This window comes from Sinohyriopsis cumingii, chromosome 5, assembly GCF_028554795.1.
Source record: "Sinohyriopsis cumingii isolate HCF-2022 chromosome 5, ASM2855479v2, whole genome shotgun sequence".
Taxonomy (NCBI): Eukaryota; Metazoa; Mollusca; class Bivalvia; order Unionida; family Unionidae; genus Sinohyriopsis; species Sinohyriopsis cumingii.
In genome coordinates, this window is record NC_142965.1 from 95,084,776 (window position 1) to 95,104,388 (window position 19,613).

A 19,613-nucleotide genomic window follows, 5' to 3' on the forward strand; every position below is an offset into this window, starting at 1 on the left:
TAAATGAAGGAATATGTAAATGAAGGAATAGCCTTCACCAAGAAAACATTGTCAGGGGTTAAATATCAACTGTTCGTTTGATCATTTGCTCTGTTATAAAGAAAACAAATACCAGCGGAAAAGGCAGAAGCAGAGGTGTGAAATGGTTGCTCCTGTCAAGCTATGCCAAAATGTACGAAGACGGGCGGTAAGGAATCCCAAATTTAAGTTAGGTGTTTTGAAGATGATACAACTCTAAGGTTCGGCCAAACGAACGTCCTTTAATGAAAACTGATATTGGTCTTGTGTAACAACATTCCATAGTAAAGAAACATCATGAAATAAATCCATAATTAACACAATTGTAGCCGAAGTGTACATACATGGTTGTGAGGAGACGCAAACACCATAAATAAAGTAAATGCGGTGGAGATGTGGGATTTGGGTGTTGGAAAAATCACAAAATTAAACGTCAGTAGCACAGATATGTAGCGGATGCACTATACATTTTTTTGACCTTATAAGTCCCTTATATACGAGTATAAGAACATTAAATTCAAAAATTAAAATGTACTAGGCCAGCGAGGACAGGAAATGAAAATGAGAAAATCACTTCCCCGTCATATTTCGGAACATTGCTGTCACGTGTAAAAAGCGATGGCATTACTCGACCAGCCAGACTCAATGATGTTATTTCAGAAATTAAAAAATCATGAAACAGTCAGAATATGAAGAAAATTCGCTCACAAGATGCTTTTTGCATATAAAAAATAATGACAAAAAGATATATTTTATTGAATTCAGAAGTTTTCAGAATCAATGGATAATTCCATTGTTTGTTTTAAGTCATAGAAATAAACACCACAACTCCGGCTAATTAAAATGAGAATTTGTACGGCGTTTGAAAAATTACATGAAAAATATTCCTTAGTTCGTCTCTCGTATTCTTCATGTGGTCATATTTGAAAACACTTTGCAATTCGAGCAGGAAGTCGAAAAACTACCTCACCTTATTTCAATAAAGTGAAAAAGATCATATTCTGCACGTTTCCATGATATTTTTAAAACAACATTTATACACGAATTTTTATGTTGAAATCAGAAGTATACAAGTTTCACACCACCTTTTCAGTGATTGGAAAGATATGCAATGTATTCTCTAATCTCTTACTGGGCAAATATTAAAGAAGACTGGTCTTCTCTTCAACCCGTCAGTGTCCATAAAGGTACATTGATATTGTATGACGCTGCAAGTACTTGCGTTTTTAAAAAATTTAAAATCAAAATAATAAATTGATGCTGCATCTTTCTTTATCACAATTACACTCTATTTCACACATAACCCTCTTCATTTACCTCGTTTTAGTATATCACGCAACAACTGTTTTCTATAATTTCCTTCTCTTGTTGCTTTCTCAAAATTATGATGCATTTATATTTAAAATACCTAAGTAGACATTGGATTTACCAACTTTCTAGTCAGTCGTGAGTGGTCGACATCAGCAGGAAATATGCCAACGAAATTCTTGCACGGTCGTGCCAAGGTACTCGCGTGGCATTTTCACAAAAGAATGAATCAGAGTACTGTTCACAGATAACGAACACACTCAGCAATCTTTATCAACGCCACTTTCTCGTGTACAAAATATCCTCTTTCTCTTCTGCCTCTAGGAGATTCACAATAAGAATACCGATGTGGTAAACCGCTGCATTCAGCACGACAGGGATGCCTCTTGTCTCTTCAAGCGATTCAGTGAAGCACCTGATTGCCTCCTTCATGTTGCCATCAAGAATGTAACAGAAGCCGAGAAGATTAAGTGCACGATATCTCTGAAGACCACCAACTGTCTCACGAACTGTTTCTTGTAACTGAGACAGAAAATCCCGAAAAAGTGCACCACCCCCAAGACAGTATTGTCCAAAGCAAAGCAGAAAATATGCATAGACACAGGGATGGATCACCAGATAATTGTCATTGTCGTATTGTGCCAGTGCACATTCGAACTGTACAGGGTATGGCACGACGTGCAGATCCTGAAACGAGAATATAACGTCATACGCCGGATAGGTTCTTCCTTCTTTTCCACAAAGATATATAATGGATCCTTGTCTGACCTTCCCTTCCAGTGTCAGTTGTATGTTTATGTTTCTAGAACACCAGCCCGGATATATTAGACTTTTATTTTGTCTCAAGACGGACAAAACTATATCATTTGATGCTAAAAATTGACCCTGACAAAGAGAAAGTGAAGCAAGGTAAAGTTCGCCTGACATGGAGTCCATTTGGCGTGCATGGCTCATGAGTTTCACAGCACCGTCTACTGTCAAAGATTTGGTTTGGACATACTCCTGGAAATGTTCGTCCTTAGGGTCAATAGTGTGTCTTAAATATGCCATACCAAGTCGCAGGTCCAGGAATATCTTTGTCATTTCTAGGAATAGAGGCATGATGTTCTTTGGGGGATTTTCTTCACATTCTTTAAGCTGACGAAGGATTTGAGAAGGATGAAGTTCATCGGATACTATATTCAGGAAAATATTGAACATTGTTCTATACAGCTTTGTAACATTATTAGCCTTTTGTGTTCGTGTGTAGCCGTCATAAAAATCTGGAACACATTTTATCGCTTCTATAAACTTCGTAAGGTTTCCGTCACAAAGAATCCACTGTTCTGACAGTTCTTCCCACTCATCCATACATGTTAATGCATGGGTTATAACGTCTTCTTGCATTTCATATATTTTCAACAGAACACGTTCTTTTTCTGATACATCGTCCAACTTGTAAGTCAGCAGATTTCTTTGCCTATGAAAATAATGTTTCAGTTCTCCTTCCACTATACAACTTTTGAGCATATTGAGTGATTCTGCCACACACTGCAGTAGATTATCATCATACCACATTGACAGCCCTTTCTCCTCTGATAGCCAGAATATGATTGTCTTCATGTGATATGAGCTTAGTTGGTCAGGAGCTAATGGCTCTATGTACTTCTTCAATAATCTCTTCAGTAGAACATAACACTGTACCTGGGTATTATTGAAATTCCAGACCAGTTCTCGTTCCCCGAGCAGAAAAGAGATACGCCATTCAAGAGAAAATAAAGGTGATCTTGCATCACCGATGGGAACTGCATGACATTTTTGATGGCTGATTCTTTCAATTACTCTTTCTGGCGGCCAATCATGGAGGCGTTCCCGAGTGATCCATTCTTTGGCCTCGACGGGCCACTGGTCACACTGTAGCGCATGCACGATGTCAGCCTCAAGTTTTATGCCAGGTTTTCCCATTACATAACCATGGACGTCTTGATGCTCCGCCGTTGCACATGGCCCGTGTCGGTAATATGAAGAAACACCGAGGTTCATGGATCCGCCAATGGAGACGAACACATTTGCAAATTTGTCACTTGACAGATACGTTCCATCATTAGTGTCCTGGAGCATTTCTCGAATATTTACATTATAACCACTAAATAATTGGTATTCTGTGTCATCTAGCTGCATTAATCTAAGTCTGCCAAACCCTGGACGGCTACCACTTGTGTCCAACAGAAAGATATGACCTCTCACTCTTTCCGGATCCGTCTGAGCCGTGTGAACAGTTATATCCGGTATAACCATCATACGGTCAAGGTCACTTTCTGCTGTGTAGGTCCCCTCAGCTGTACTACCGCCATGAAACTGTTCAAGAATTTTTGAAAGGCTGAAGTAGAGGAAATCTAGGACCAGTATATGATTCTTGGAAAGTAATGTGCCATAGCTGCTTACTCCTTGCAAGCTGAAGGCCTTAGAGATAATTTTTGAGACTGTGTTTATCGGGGTCTCGTTTTTTGATGCCATATTTTAATCTGGAAAATAAAAAAAACAATTTTAGAGAAAAAGGCAGAGCAGTTTTATATTTCGTTCGTAATAGTCAAACATACTTCTTGAAATTGCTTAAATTTTAAACAATACAAAATTTGAAAATATAATTGTATCCATTGAAGGTAACATTAACACTGGAAAGAAGCTTACCTTGCAAAAATAGATACATCTCGATATTTTGGTTTTCAACGTGTTCCACAATGGAATGATCAAATGTTGGTTAAGTTTCAAATGACAGCGTCAAACAATTTTGAAAATCAATAGTCTGATTAGAGTGTCCTGTGCAATACATTCACGAACTACCTCCCTTGCAACTGTAATATTTATATATCTACATCATAATAATAATAATAATAATAATAATAATAATAATGTAATACCTAACTCAGCAGACCAAAATGTTATTAAAAACTACATTCCTTCTTCCGTTCCTGAACGCATGCCACCCACCCACCATTGTTTAGACCGCCATCTGCATCTCTTATAAATGTGTACTCTGTGTTTTAAACTAAATGTGAGTATAAGACCTTTCTATGGTCCTCGTAATGTCACGCTGTTGTCGTGAGTATGAATGAATTCGTCAAGAAAAGAGACACCAACAGTTCTACAAGCCTTGTGGTATCAATAATAAGTGGAAAGAAGTTCGCATAACAGCAGTTATTGTGACCTATTCATTTTTATGTTGGACCATGCGTGTGTTGTGCTGGAATTTCACATGAATGGTTTAGGAAATCATTTATCTTACATTCCGTGATTTTTGGAATATCAAAGTCAGAAATATGATGCTAGTCCATAAATTAGAGACTTCAACCACCCGGAGGAGTTTTATTGCCGAAACAGCGGACATGCAGGATAGTGATAGAATCAATGTGCCCAGCCAAATTATCACATTTGTCAGACTTTTGTTGAACAATGAGTTAGCACTAATGTTACTGTTCATTATTGTAAGTTCTTGGTTATGTAGAATTTGTTATTTTACCTTAATGTGCGAAATAGTATGCATTTGATAGGGACTATTTCTAACCGTATTACGACTCATTGCATCAGCAGTAAGTTGTACACTCGCTCGATTCGCATCGAAATTCACTTGTCCGTTTCGTTCATTTCTACTTAATCATAGGTATGAATATATAAATAAGATTAAAAGTAAAAACGCACACCGCGGACATTGAGAGGACAACTTACTTCTGTCGAAATTTTTTGTGCAGAGGGACTTTTCCATGCAGTTTGAACAGTTGACTCGGCTACCGCCATGGCTAACCCTGAGAAGAACAAGCATTGATTGGCTAACTAAGGTCATGTGACCTACATAAGACTCTATGCATACCAGTGCAGACTGTACACTGGCAGATAGCTGTCAGAGCGGCAAAGTATGAACATCTAAGTAGAAAAGAATTTCGGCAAACCATCACTTGTATATATTTTTACACAACCGATATTAACTTTGGCACTTTGAAATCCCAGAACTGAATCAAATTGTTATGAGAAATTTTAAATAGATTTATTACATGACTGCCATTGAAGTTGAATGCTTTAGAATTATTATATAATTCTTTATAAAGCCGCTGCTATCTTCCACCACACTGCTCAAGTACACTAGTACCTAAATTAAAGTTTTTATTGAGATCACGCTACCATGTCAGAATGAATCACAGTCAGTCCAATATTTAGCTGTTAATATACACAGAAATTTAATAATAGAAATAATTTTACTATAATATGGTGTATTATTTTCTTTTGGCATTTAGACAATTAAGTCTGATTTATATTATCATAAGCCGATAGTGTTGTGATGAACACTGTGTTTATAGAAAGTCACTATGCCATATTGAGAATCATGTTCTGCATCACATTTATTATTTACTAAAAAGCATTTTTAGTCTTGAACTCTGGTCTTTTCGATATGTAACACACGGGGTGTTACAATAATAATGATAAGAAGAAAAAGAAGAATGAAATAATGGATGATCACATGATTTTTCGGAAGCATTCTTCAAGATTATTTCACTTTGTAAGGCACACCGAAGGCTGTTAAAATCATTGTATGAATTAATTAAAAAGCCAATTCTTCCAGCACTAACGGAGTCTTGTAGTAGTTCTTGGATGAAAGCCTGGTAAACAGCTACGACTAAGGGTTATTGGTAATGCCAACAGGCTTCAGAGGGTCGGTGCATGTGGTATAGCAAAATATAATGTAAAGAAGCTAATAGTTGGAGAACGCTACATTAATATTTTGAAAACATGTCACCGAAATGTGCAGGTACAACCTGCTTTGTGAACAAATTATTTGTAAGAGCTAATATAGGCAAGTCAGTATTGCATATTACGTGCAGTAATAACGGCTAAAAGATATAATTAATAGACTGCATTGTGATTATATCATTGCAAGCATGATTAAAAAGACACAAATAGCATTAAATCTGCATACACTTTGGGCCTTACGTATACCGCATGGAGAAATATCCTAATGTTATTGGAGGCTGCCATCTTGGTCTTCTTCGTTGTCAACGCAAACCCATGAATGAGAAATATGCACATCTTTAACCCAATCACTATCAAAGTTATCATTAGAAAATACATTTGTAGTTAGTATTATTAATAGCAAAGAACATTCGAATCATTTGTGAAATATATACTATCTACCGAGTTATTCCTTGTTTACATTTCATTATTTTTCCTCTGTTGTTTCACCGCTTACACTTTTATATAAATTAATCCTTCGATCTTGTTATCATTGAAAGAAAATGAAAAGTACTTTTAAAGAGCCCAGTTTCCTAAATATGCCTTATATTTCTTCAGAATTGTACAGATATTGAATTGCTTTGAACTATGAACACTATTGTAGCTGTAATATGAGTTTCCGTTAGTGTGTGAGAAGGCATTTCCGGCAAGGCAGTTGTGTTTTTGAAAAGAAGAAAGTTGTTAATTTGACGAAAATGTAGAACTGATCAGGTACGATATGGGAGAAGTTGCTTATTTTAGAAGAAAGTAATTTCTACAACCCTGCTGCATGTTGCGAGTGTCACTGATCATGAGCTGAAATCTGTCTGTAGCATCACATGGTCAGTGGTGCATATAACCTGTATGATAGCGGCTCTACATTGGAAAATACTACGGTGTGTCGGGTAAGCCACGTGTAGGCAAAGTGTTAAAACTTCTTGTTTCAATTAGTCATATACATATTAGTTGTGTTTTAATGACATTTCTTGCATGAGTTTTAAAGTTTTCTGTTCTTTGTGACATTTGAACACTTTGAGTAAGTCGGTTTCTATCGTGCCACTACGTAATACTTTGCAAAGACATGAGCTACTTTAGAAGGACGAAGGTAAGGAGGGAACGCAATGGCACTGATGATAGTCCGAGTATCAAATATAGATAATCCATCAGGGATGTTTGTGTATCAAGAGATGAGAAGGCGGAACAGTATCGTAGTGACACGACTTTGTGGAGAAAAAGGTCTGAATTTTTAAAATTTCTGTTTCAAGTTATTCACTCATAAACACACACAGATACTTTATGGAAAGATAAAGAACATCACTATGAACACACTTTAAAAAAACCACAAACATTTCTACACAATCAGAGAATCACCCCAAACCCATTTGCACTGAATTGTGCGTTATCAATAGCCATTAACCTGAGAAGGAAAATCTATCCAACCTATCCATCCGTCTCTTGGTGGAAGTAGTCATCTATGCAGCTAACCATGTAGCTCTCCACATCGATTAGGAGACCACAATTGTCTCGCAATAAATAGATTAGTTAGTGAAAACTAGTTAAAATGTGCTTCTGAAAGGTCTATTCCTACACCTGCCCGTATTGACAACCACCTTTAATTGGAGCCTCTTGGCGAAGTCGTTGAGAAAAGACCCTGGGGTCAACGTTAGTTGCATATATAATCAACACAATCACCACCACTAACAATAACCCAAAGAGGATTAGGAATAGACCTAGGGATCAATATAGGTTGCATATCTTTTGGTTATAGTATGGGAATCTCAATACTATCTACGATCACTGGGCTAGGTCTCTATGAGGTAATTTTAGACACAGGGGCCAATTCCAGTTGCAAATGCAGATTTGCACTTTATGTGTACATATGATTATAGTATGGGTATTTTAATATGGTCTGAGCCATGAGCCAGGGGACAGGTTTCTATGAAGGTAAGAACGGACACAGAGGCCAATGTTAGTTGCAGAACTGAGACAGTCTTTTGATGTGCAGAAAACATATATATGGTTAAATAGATAACGATCTTAGTAGTTTTCAAATTATGCCGTGGGGCTTATGTCCCCAGTGGGACGAGGATAGATGCAGCTGCAAATGTCAATGGATAATCTTAATGTTCCCACGAAGAAAATGTTTTTAAAGAGTGTAAATAAATAAATAGTTTCACTGGTTGAAAGCGACACGTTTCTGGAATCAGCGTGTGTAAATAAAAGATGTTTTGGTATATCGCGTGAGGCTTAAAACAGGAGTTTTGGCAAGACTGATCACAGATAGTATATCTAGATCAGATTGCACATAGTTTGACCGAAGCGCCATCTATCGATAACAGAGATCAATGAAACACTATATCAGATTCCCGTGAGGCAGAGATATTACCGAGCCACGCGAGGGCATGACTGAAGGAAACTAAGCTCTTTACAAACGACGAGTAACACAGCTTAACATTGTTGTTGTTGTTGATCTAGAGTTTAACGCCATTTTTCAGCACATGATAGGCTATTCATGGCGGCCAGTATAACTGGTGGAAGAAGAACCCTGGAAAACCCAGGGAAGAACCACCGACCCACGAGAATCTACTGGCAGGCTTTCCCACGTACCAACGCTAGCCGAGCCTTGGACTCGAACCCACGCAGGCAGAGGTGAGATGGCAGTGATCCGGAACGGAGCTCGACATTGACAATGACGAGTAACACAGCTTGACATTGACAATGACGAGTAACACAGCTTGACATAATGATGATTAGTATTGCACCAGGTTTATGAATATTTGTCAAAATCTGAAGGAGTTTGCATGAAAAAAGGATGGAGGGATATATGGAGAGGATCAGACCAGGCCCTAGGGCAAGACGAACGCGGCAACCGCCTTGGGCCCCGCGCTTTGAGGCAATGCATAATTTTTTTTTTTGGCTTGGGGCACCGCGATTATCGCTTTCTGCCTTGGGCCCCGCATGCTGCTTTGGGCCCCGCATATCATAGGGCCGGGCTTGTAGAGAATTATAATATTCTGGATACTTAAAAAAAAGGCGTAATATAAGTGTAATCAGCTACGGATACAGGAAGGGAGTGTAAGGAGGTAGTGGGGTATTATAGCTTGCACCAGTGGGGCTTTCATTTATTTATGTTCACTTGGGGTATAAATAACCCTTTAGCCGCCACCATCCATGGATGGTGATGATCCGAAGTAGACCAGCAAATCTGTTTATAAAATGAAATTTTTATTCTGATGATCATTATAATCACACAAGAAAAATTTAATTATCGAGATAGAGTTATCATTCTTGATCAGTAGCTGTATGCGACTATATGCGAAAAAAAAGTAATTGTAGGCCGTTATCCTTCTAAGTCAGGTGTTAGCTATGACATATTTTTTCTGCTGTTTGATCATAAGAAAATATCGACCCTGCCCAGAGCGATACATTTGTTGTTGTGGGGTTTAACACCATTTTTCAGTACAGGATATGCATGGCGGCCAGTACAAATGGTGGAGGAAGAACCCGGGAATACCTCGAGAAGAACCACCGACCCACGATAAGCTACTGGCAAGCTTTCTCACATACCCACATTGGCCGAATCCTAGACTCGAACCCACGCAGACAGAGGTGAGATGGCAGTGATCCGTAACGGAGAGCGCATTAGACAACTCGGCCACTCAGGGCCCCTGATACAGTTGTTTTGGTGATGTGTTATCTCTGAAAACCTCGGCCGATACAGCGAAGTCTTGTAATCGAGAATACAAACCGTACTGGAAGACATAATTTGAATTTAGTCTGGCTTGTCAGAAATTAAATTTGCTGCTTCACAATGTGACCGCTCCGGTGGCCTAGTGGTTAGAGCGCCCGCCTCGGATGCGGGAGATCGTGGGTTCGATCCCCGGCCGAGTTATACCAAAGACTTACAAAAATGGTACTAACATCTGCCTCGTTTGGTGGTCAGCATTAAGAGGCTAGTGTTAGGACTGGTCGGCCTGGTGTCAGGATAATGTGACTGGGTGGGACATTATACTACATGTCTGCGGCATGATGGCATGATTCCCCAGTGCTAGACATCACTATAAACTGCCACACTGCAGACATCGTAGCGATATGACTGACAAATTGTTAAAGCTACGTTAAAAATCCAAATCACACACACACACACACACACACACACACACGCACGTTTCACAGTGTAAATGGGAATGACCTGGTACGGTTATTGCATTGAACTGGTCATTTCTGGAAAGGATTGCAGACTCGACTGCTTGTGTCTAAGTGTGTTTTGTGCAGGAGAGCGAGTGGGGTGGGTGGGCTGAAAATATAATATATACACATAACAGTTTGCATATCATATTGCATAGAATTTTCACTAATTCTTCAACACCAGTACAAAGAATAGTATATTCTGTCATTAAATATCTTCATGTACCAGATCTTTGTATGCACAAAAGAATGTATACCCTAGATTTCAGTGTGTGATAAAAATCTCTACTTACCTCTAAATTACCCCCCCCCCCCCCCCGAGCCCCACCATTACCTTAAATATTGACCATTCAAATGAAAAAGATCGGTTTGCTGGTTTCAATTAAATGGATTACCATTCCAAATGATTCATTCCCTTTCATGAAGTCATACATACCTTGACAGAGACTCTTCGTCATCACAATAGTGGTAAGATTCGCAAGTTCAGATCATGTTGCAATCACACTGCGCCAACATTAGCACACGGTTTAGGCCTAACATAAGCTAATATATACAGGTGACGTTATTGAGGCATTATCTGTTGGCGATGTGCCAACTACAATGAAAAATATGTATTAGGTTTATAAACGCTGCCACTGGTGCTTAAATATCATTGTCAGTTAGAACATTCATTCTATTTTTCAGTCATAATTTGTAATATTCCTTTATCGCTACACTTTCATATAGCAAATGATTTAGTCGGTACATCTTTTTGTCTCTCTAAGAAAATGACGAGTAGGCTGAGTTTAAGGTATTTTGTTTTACTGGGGTGTACATGTATATATATACAAGCGTGACAAAAACATAATATAGATACATGCAAATCTCATCGGGCTATCGAATATCCTTATTGCTGTGGCCAGGTTCGTTAGAGGTTTAAACAGCTGGGGAATTTTTTGAAATTTCAAAATAGGTATATCAAAATTAAGATATACTTCATTTTCAGATATGCAAGAAAAATACAACTACGTTTAAAGCTTTGTCCCTTCATCGAAATTCATGGAGGCAGCATGGAAATGGGAACAAAGTACCGACGAACTTGACTCAGTTTGAAATTTTGTTCATGACTATCTTTAAGATATTCGTCTGTAAAGGTAAAAATAATCAGACCATGTTTTTGGCCCTTTCTGTCTGTCTGTCTGTCTGTCTCTGTCTCTGTCTCTCTCTCTCTCTATATATATATAGTTTTAGACAAAGTACGATCATCAACCTTTACAATATCTACTTCAGTAATTACTAGGTGGATCACTTACTTGATACATTTAAGCATACATATAAGTGTCTTCCCTAATAAAGGGAATGGGTACCAATAAAGGAATATAATACATAGAGGTTTATGCTTTGATTGATAAAAGAAAGTTAGATACCACCATTCTGGACCCTGTAGCTACAAGTCCCATACGTGATAACATTTATGGGATACAGTTTGGTGTTAACATAACTGATATGTAACGTAACTTTTGTATTTCACTTTTGTGCAACCATGAAAAAATTAATACTTGTATCTTACATAATATATCAACATTTTAAGGTATAATTTTAAAACAGTAATCAGCTGGAACAAGCGTTAATATATTTTGTTTTCTGCCTACCTTGGGACATAAAGGGTCAGGTCACATGACCCGTCCCTCTTCTTCAGTACATTACTTTTTACTATCGACCCGCGTTGTGAGAAAACGGTTCAGGTCCTGTACATGACCATTCATTATTACGGTTGCGTTACACAACATCTACATTTTCTATAAGGAATTATCGGTCAGGTACAACATTAGATGTCCTGTTAATATTTTACTTACAAATTATGCTTTCTGAATACTTGTATAATAATATGGACTAATAGTTTTCTTATTTAGAATTGGTAACATACGTTCCTTATACACATATAATTGACACGCGCAGACTTTGGTTTGCATACTCTTTTAGACAGAGTTGTAATGGATATGCTACATTTTCACAAAATATGTTTGGAAAACAATCAAATTAACATATTTAGGTCGTCTAATATCTTGGTTGGTTCAACTCACCTTTATCAGATATTAATGCCACCCAAAAACTTCTGAAGGTGTTCAACGAGCTGGAAAGAGGGTGCAGTCTTCCAGATGTCGGATGCAGAAAAAATATTTAGGATTTATTCAGGCATCCCGGGGAAAAAAGTCAATGGTAAACAGTTGAAATTCTTTAGCAGCGTAACATTAATGGTGTAGCCTCGACGTGGTAGAGGTAATGAATAGACCGCGTACTGAAGCAAATAAAGTCAAAAAGAATAATCGGGTAAAAATATATTCCCCAAGAAGAGTTATATTTTGAAGGATTTTCTTGTGGCTTATGATGAGGTTATTAAACCATTATAAGATAAAATATATTGGTATGGTTACACTAACCGCACCTATTCAGTCATGAGAGATAACCCGAGATTCTCTCGGTAACTCGTTTTCCACACAGACATGCTATACCATATGTGGATATTATACTATGAGGTATTCAGTGCATGACATTTATTACGATATGTTTAGTTTCCAAACAAGGATGCAATTACCTTATATGGGATACGCAGACATGTGGCTGAAAACGGAAGTAGTTATCGGATGAACTAATATAGAGCACGATCCAAAATAAAATATCGTGCGAAGAAGGTAAACACAAATTGAGCAATTCTGGTATTAAATAAAAGGACTATTTATTTTCTTGCAGTATGTATGGAATATCTTCAAACTTTTGAGAATATGCTGAGAAAGCCCAGGTTGTGAATCACGCCCGGCAGCTCCATTGATACATATACAGTCGTTTAGTACCCGGTCAATGAAGTAGGGGTACTAGTATTAGTACTAGTATTAGCTTTACAATGTGGGGAATGACCTATCAGCACATTTAATATAGGTTATTTATCGTGCTGCTCCATTGTTGAGCTACTTGTTGAATCTGTGTGGCCACCAGTGCTGATGGGTCCACATATGTTCTCCGTATTCCAATGTTGTCTACTTGCTTGGTGAGATGAACCGGGGGAGGGACTTGGCTAGTCCCTTGAGCGGAAGCTTTCCTTTTCTTATCTTATCTTGTTCTTATCTTATCATGCTGATTGTGCCGTAAAGCGTGACAGGGAGAGTTTCCGGTCTAGAGGTAGGTGTGAGGCTAGACTTTCTGTCATACTGTGTTTTTGCAGTGTCTCCGCTACTGCATCTATCCATCTTTTCCTTGGTCTTCTCTTTCCTTTAAAGCCTGATGTTTGACGTTATAAGCTTAAGCTGCGGTTCGTCGGGGGTTCATTCTCACGAGGTGTCCAAACATTTTAATTCTTTGTGCCTCAATGTAGTCTTTGACATGTGTTATTTCAGCTATATCTCTGATCGTCTCGTCGCTTATCCGATCCTTTTTGGTCTTGTTTACCGCTTTTTTCAAGCAACTCATTTCACAAATAGTGATTTTTTGCATGTGCTTCTTGTTTAGTGCCCACGCCTGACATTGATATGGGAATATTTGGGTGTATTAAGATTGGGGTTCATTGTTAATTTACATTATTGGCTTTCTGAGTTATCGTTTCGATTTTTAGGTCTATCCTTCCGAGTTATTTGTACTCTTTTAATTGCCATTAAAGTTAATGCGTATTTCTTTATGTGTTTTGCTTATCACCATTGTCTCTATTTAGCTTACGTTTATCTTTATATCATACTTTTTGACAGGCGTTCTTAAGGCGAGAAACATGAGTTTAAAAGTCTTTTTTTGTAGAGTGAAGTAAACTTTGGTCGTCAGCTAACAGAAGTTAATTTAGGTCATATAGCTGTGGAATGGTTTCTTTCGTGATTTTATCCATATAGGCGAAAAACAAAAGGGGGGATATTACACATCCTTGTGGCACTTCAGATGTTACTGCAAACCAGTTTGATAACTCTGTGGTGATGCTTACGGTACGTTTGCTGTCTTCATATATTGCTCTTATTGAATCTAATAACTGTATCATAGTCCTCATGTGATTTCCACAACTTGTTTTTATTTACTCTGTCGAAGGCGTTTTCTTGATTGATACATGCTATATTAAGTTCTTGTTGGTATTCTATTGTTTTCTCAATGAGTTGTCTTAGCGCAAATATTGCATCTGTGCAACCTGCTTTTGTTTTCGAAAACCACATTGTGTTTCACTGAGTAGTGGTTCTATTATTACTCTTGTTTGAATTTCTAATATTTTAGCCAACATGTTACCGACACGACTCAGTAGGAATATGCCTCTGTATGTGCTGCAGACTTTCTTGCATCCTTTCTTCTTTCAGAATAACAATAGGTTTATGCCAGTCTTTTGGTAATTTCTTCTCTTGCCACGCTTTTTTAAAATATGCATGTAAGCCATTTATCCGCTCTTTCTTCACATGATATTACTATTTCTGCTGTTATTTCATCAATTCCAGCAGCTTGGTTATTTGGGATATGTTTGATTGCTTCTCTTACTTCTTGCTTCAGGATCGTAGCTTCAATGTGGTCTTTGTGCCTATGTGTAATGGGTGGCTGAGAGTCTCTCTGTTCGGATGGATTCAGTAGATATTGAACGTATTATTCCAATCTTGTTTTGATTTTGGTATCATCATATAGTGGCTGGCCAAGTTTGCTATTTATTATTTCTTTGGGTTAAAGGTTTCGTGTCTTAATCTAATAGATTTATTACTTTTATGAAAATTTCGTGGGTACTCTTGGCTGTATATACTCAGGTAATCACCATACTTTTTCCATTATTCATCTGTCGCTATCTTCACGGTTCTTTTGGTGTCTCTTCCAGGTAATTCGGTATTTGGTTTTAAGCCATACTTGGTAAAGTGGTTTTTGATTTTAGTGTTTCTTTTATCTGTTCATTCAACCATCTTGTTTTATTTTTATTTGACCGCTCCGGTAGCCTAGTGGTTAGAGCGTCCGCCTCGGATGCGGGAGGTCGTGGGTTCGATCCCCAGGCGAGTCATATCAAAGACCTACAAAAATGGTACTAACAGCTGCCTCGCTTGGCGCTCAGCATTAAGATGTTAGTGTTAGGACTGGTCGGCCTGGTGTCAGGATAATGTGACTGGGTTGGGCATCATGCTATATGTCTGCGGCATGATGCCCCAGTGCTAGACATCACTATAAACTGCCACATTGCAGACATCGTAGTAATATGACTGAAATATTGTTAAAGCTACATTAAAAGTCCAAATCACATCACAACACATTCTTTTTATTTGATCCACCTACTTTTATTATATCACATTTGTATTTTAAGCTGGTAAATAATTTATTTTTAAAGTACAACCGTAGTTCTTCTACGTTGTATATTTTATCATTTAGTACTTCTAGGTCTTGTGTCATGTCTTGTTTCACTTCCTATTTAAGTCGGTCTTCATTTAGTTTCCTGAGGTTTATGGTTTCCTTGCTTTCTTTGTTGGGTTATTTGTGTATCAGCTTTTGGCGAAGGTACGTGACGACTGGGCAATGATCCGTGCCTTGGCTTGTGTCGGCTTTAAGGCTTTAATGTTTTCTTTGTGAAAGTCTCGTTAAGATAAAATCAATTTGTGAGGCATGGTAAAGATTATTCCATTTGTACTAGGTTCTTATTTGACTTAGTAAGTGCTGTTCTGCACACAGGTCCAGAATGCGATACCCATTTTCGTTGCATTTCGTGGTGTTGTCACTATGTGGGCCAAGGTAAACTTCAAAGGGCATCTCCTCTTCCATTTAAATCTCCCATGATGATAAGATCATCTTTATCATTAACTCTATTGATCGTATTTTAGAGTTTGTCAAATAATTCGGCATTTTTCCTCTCTTTTTCAATCATTGCATGGTGCATATATTTGTATCAGTGTCGTGTCTTTTAACTAACTCTGTCAGCTTACCATTATGATACGTTCTGAAATGTTATATATCACAGAAATCGTCTTGGCCATGGGTGGATGGTTGATAAAGCCTACTCCATGTGATGCTCTTTGGCATTTTTCTACTCCACTTCAGGTCAATGTATAGTTTTTGAGTATTCGTCTCCTATATTCTTAAATTCCCATGACTGATATTTTGTATGTTTCCATAAATTGGTCAAATTTTGTTTCTTTATCTTGTAGTCTGCAAATATTCACAGTTGCGATAATTTCCGTTGTTCTAGCTCGCAGTCCTTGTGCATTACCAGTTCGTTTATCCACTAGTTCAGTTCTGTCATTTCTCCTTTTGTTGCTCCGAGCTGTTTAGAATCCACCACTGGCTTGTTAGGGTTGTCGGACCTTCAACATAGCTCCGTTATCCAGAACGTTTCGAGGTGACCTGGGTTGACTTTCATGATTACTGTAACGGGTCTGTGGGATAAACCCACACCACATTTCACTAAAACTCAGCAATCCCCTAATTTGTTTCCACCTCCCACGACTTGGAGGAGGGGTTGGGCTTTGGTAGGCGCCCTCCTCTTCATTCTTTATATATTCATGTGTAACTGTACCGCATGTACTTCATATCAAACACAATATTTCATAAAGTCTGAGCAGATTTTAAGTGTGAACGATAACGCAGAAAGGTATTGGCTGCAAAATGGCAAAACATTTTTCACTTTAAAATTGAAATTTCCTTTCTCTTTCCAGTTGTAAAGAGGAAACATAAGGTCACAGCAAAATTCAAGCCAATCGCTGCAGGATCTAGGGTCATCAAGACTGATCGAGTTATCCCCCTTGTTCTATTGTTCTGTTCGAACCGTAAACATTATAAGTAATACGTAATACGTTTCGAAACACCAACTTTTACATATCCCTAAATCAGCTGTAACATATGAATGGTGCATTATACCTATCAAATAATTGTTTTCTATATATGCTCGTTTTCTAACAATAAAAATTTAAGAGAAATTTTTCATTAAAAAAATGGACAGTGGAAACACTTATTAACTACTGATTTACTTCATATCTAAACAAAAAATTCTAAACCTAAGTTGTAATTGTGTATTGATTAAGTTGGTGACTGACCGTGACGATACTGGAATGGGATTACACTATAGTTTGTTCCACAAAGCATCGTGAATCTGTAATTGGGTCATTAAATGTAGCTAAAAGTACCTATTCGTTTTAAATATTTAGTACAAAACGAACAAAACTTTTTGCTACATTTATTGATGTTGACTGATAATTTATCTAGTTACAGATAATATAAAATTCGCGATGCTGTGTGGAACGAACCATATTGTCGTGGTGTTGACATGTGACGCTGTCTATCATGAACGCAGCTTATGTAAAGGTCAGAAACTCATTCCTTCAATTTCCTTACTCTAAAGTATTGTTTAGAACATAATTTTCTTCACTCTATGCAAGTCATAAACTATGCATTGATGTGATTGGTTGATTAGCATTTGTACCGGTAAAATTTGGTCTTGTACCGACATTTTCCATCCTTGCTTGTGTAACGGAAACACCGTATAATTTGTTGAAAATTTCTCCGAGGTTGACATTAAAGGTTGCATTTCGTCGAATTAAGTGGGTCCACATGTCACTTCAGACTGAAACTTATGCCCGATATAACGGATTTATCGACTTAACAGGGTAGAGCTAAGCGGGGAAAAATTAGCATAACAAAGGATGTTTTCGATACCGGACGAAAACGCTCGTCATACACGGGTTCTCGAGATAACCGAGATCGAGATAAGTGGGTTTGGCTGTATATATGATTACATTGTTTCATTTTTGTAAGGGACCAGGGGTTTAGTAAGAATTTAACACTACTCACATCCACGTCGATGTGTTTCGTCAGCAACTGCGGGTGTCTTGCGGAAAGTGACAATATTTGCACACGTAAGGACACATGAACACACGTCAAGGTATTTAATTTATTCTCCTTTCTCCTCGTCCGCGTGGTACAGCAAACAAGTGTCATTCGTTCGTCCTCCATACAAACTGTCTCGAGAGTTCAGGGGGTCCACCAGCTTGTAACTTTCCTCGATACGTTTGAACTCTGTATCGGTTTTCAAATGCGCGTTCTTCCTAAGTGATGGAGGGGTAAAGCAGGATGGTACAAGTATGTGGGAGGCAAGACTTTACATTTTATCAATCCTTCGTATTTACGAATGTTTTCTACGTCGATGTGTTCCGTCAGCAACTGTGTGTGCCCTGCGAGAAAGGGACAATATTTGCACACACAAGGATACAGTGAACACATGTCCTAGTATTTGATTTCTTCTCCTTTATTCTCATTGGCGTGGTACAGCAAACAGGTGGTATTCATTCGTGCTCCATGCAAACTGTCTTTCGGGTTCAGAGGGTCCACTAACTTGTAACTTTCTACGATACGCTTAAATAAATGATCGGTTTTCAAACAGCGTTCGTACTTGTGTTCCAACATTTCCACGACTTGGTATTCTTGCTGTTCTAGCTTTAAGCGCCGTTGACAAGTGGTCTCGTACAAATCTTCCATGGTACGTTGTAAAAGCTGATTTTATGAGTCACGTTGAGGGTAGCAGTTCGGACATCCGTGAAATAAGCAGCCATTAAACCCGTACACCAGGGGTGTCCAAACTTTTTTCAAAGAAAGCCAGATTTGATAAAGTGAAGATGCCCGGGGGCCAATAGTTCCATAGTTCCTTCTAATGTTTTTGTTTAACCACAAAAGTTACATGCAAATATACACTATTATAGAACAATAAATAAATAAAAAACAAATAGACAATAAATAAAACAATTTTCATTGTCACAATTATCTTTATTTTTCAAATGGCGATGTAACTAAATATAGTCACTCAGGCAGACATGAACAACTCTAAAAACACAATTCTGCCTTTCATTCATATCTGGAGAGTCAGATAACATTGAATTGTATAAAATACCTTAAATTTCCATGAGTTAGAGAAATATCTTTGCCTCATGGTCATTTTAAACAGGAGTTATAACTAATGCAAAGTTTTCTGTTATCATTAAAGTTTAAAACAAGTGAATTTTGTTTTTGTTTTTTAAACTATCTTTCAGAAAATAATAATTTGTGCCACATATACAGGTACATAACATCAACAGTTACAACCAAATCTTATTCAAGAGTTTAATAAAATAAGTGTCTTATGTCCAAGTGTATAAGTGTGCTTTTGACTTTTCACTGTTAATAGTGACATATGTTACCGTTCAAAACACTCAATTTCAGATTGATCGATAACCGATAACTTGCTGACATTAATGAGAAGGGTGATACTGAGATCTGGATTTCACTAAAGAGGCCAGGTCTGGTTTGAGGGCAGTGGTTGAGATGCGTAAAATGTCACGTAAGTGGGGGTCACTTAGTCTTGACCTCAATCGGTTCTTGTTTAAGTTCATGACAGAGAATGTCTGCTCACACAAATATGTGGAGCCGAA

At 37.9% G+C, this 19,613-nt stretch overlaps 1 protein-coding gene across 2 annotated transcripts; it reads right to left on the reverse strand.

Annotated features, from left to right (window-relative positions):
* Window positions 1–240: 240 nt before the first annotated feature.
* Window positions 241–10,838, reverse strand: LOC149799799 (uncharacterized). 2 transcript variants are annotated; one of them, XM_089959194.1, is made up of 2 exons: window positions 10,691–10,838; window positions 241–3,830 (listed from the first exon to the last, which is right to left on the reverse strand). In XM_089959194.1, the coding sequence occupies exon 2, from the start codon at window positions 3,820–3,822 to the stop codon at window positions 1,600–1,602; it is 2,223 nt and encodes a 740-aa protein (XP_089815320.1). In that variant the 5' UTR covers window positions 3,823–3,830; window positions 10,691–10,838; the 3' UTR covers window positions 241–1,599. The 2 variants fall into 2 exon arrangements, with proteins under 2 accessions (XP_089815320.1, XP_089815321.1); XM_089959195.1 differs by having other exon boundaries at window positions 10,589–10,727.
* Between the last annotated feature and the right edge of the window lie 8,775 nt (window positions 10,839–19,613).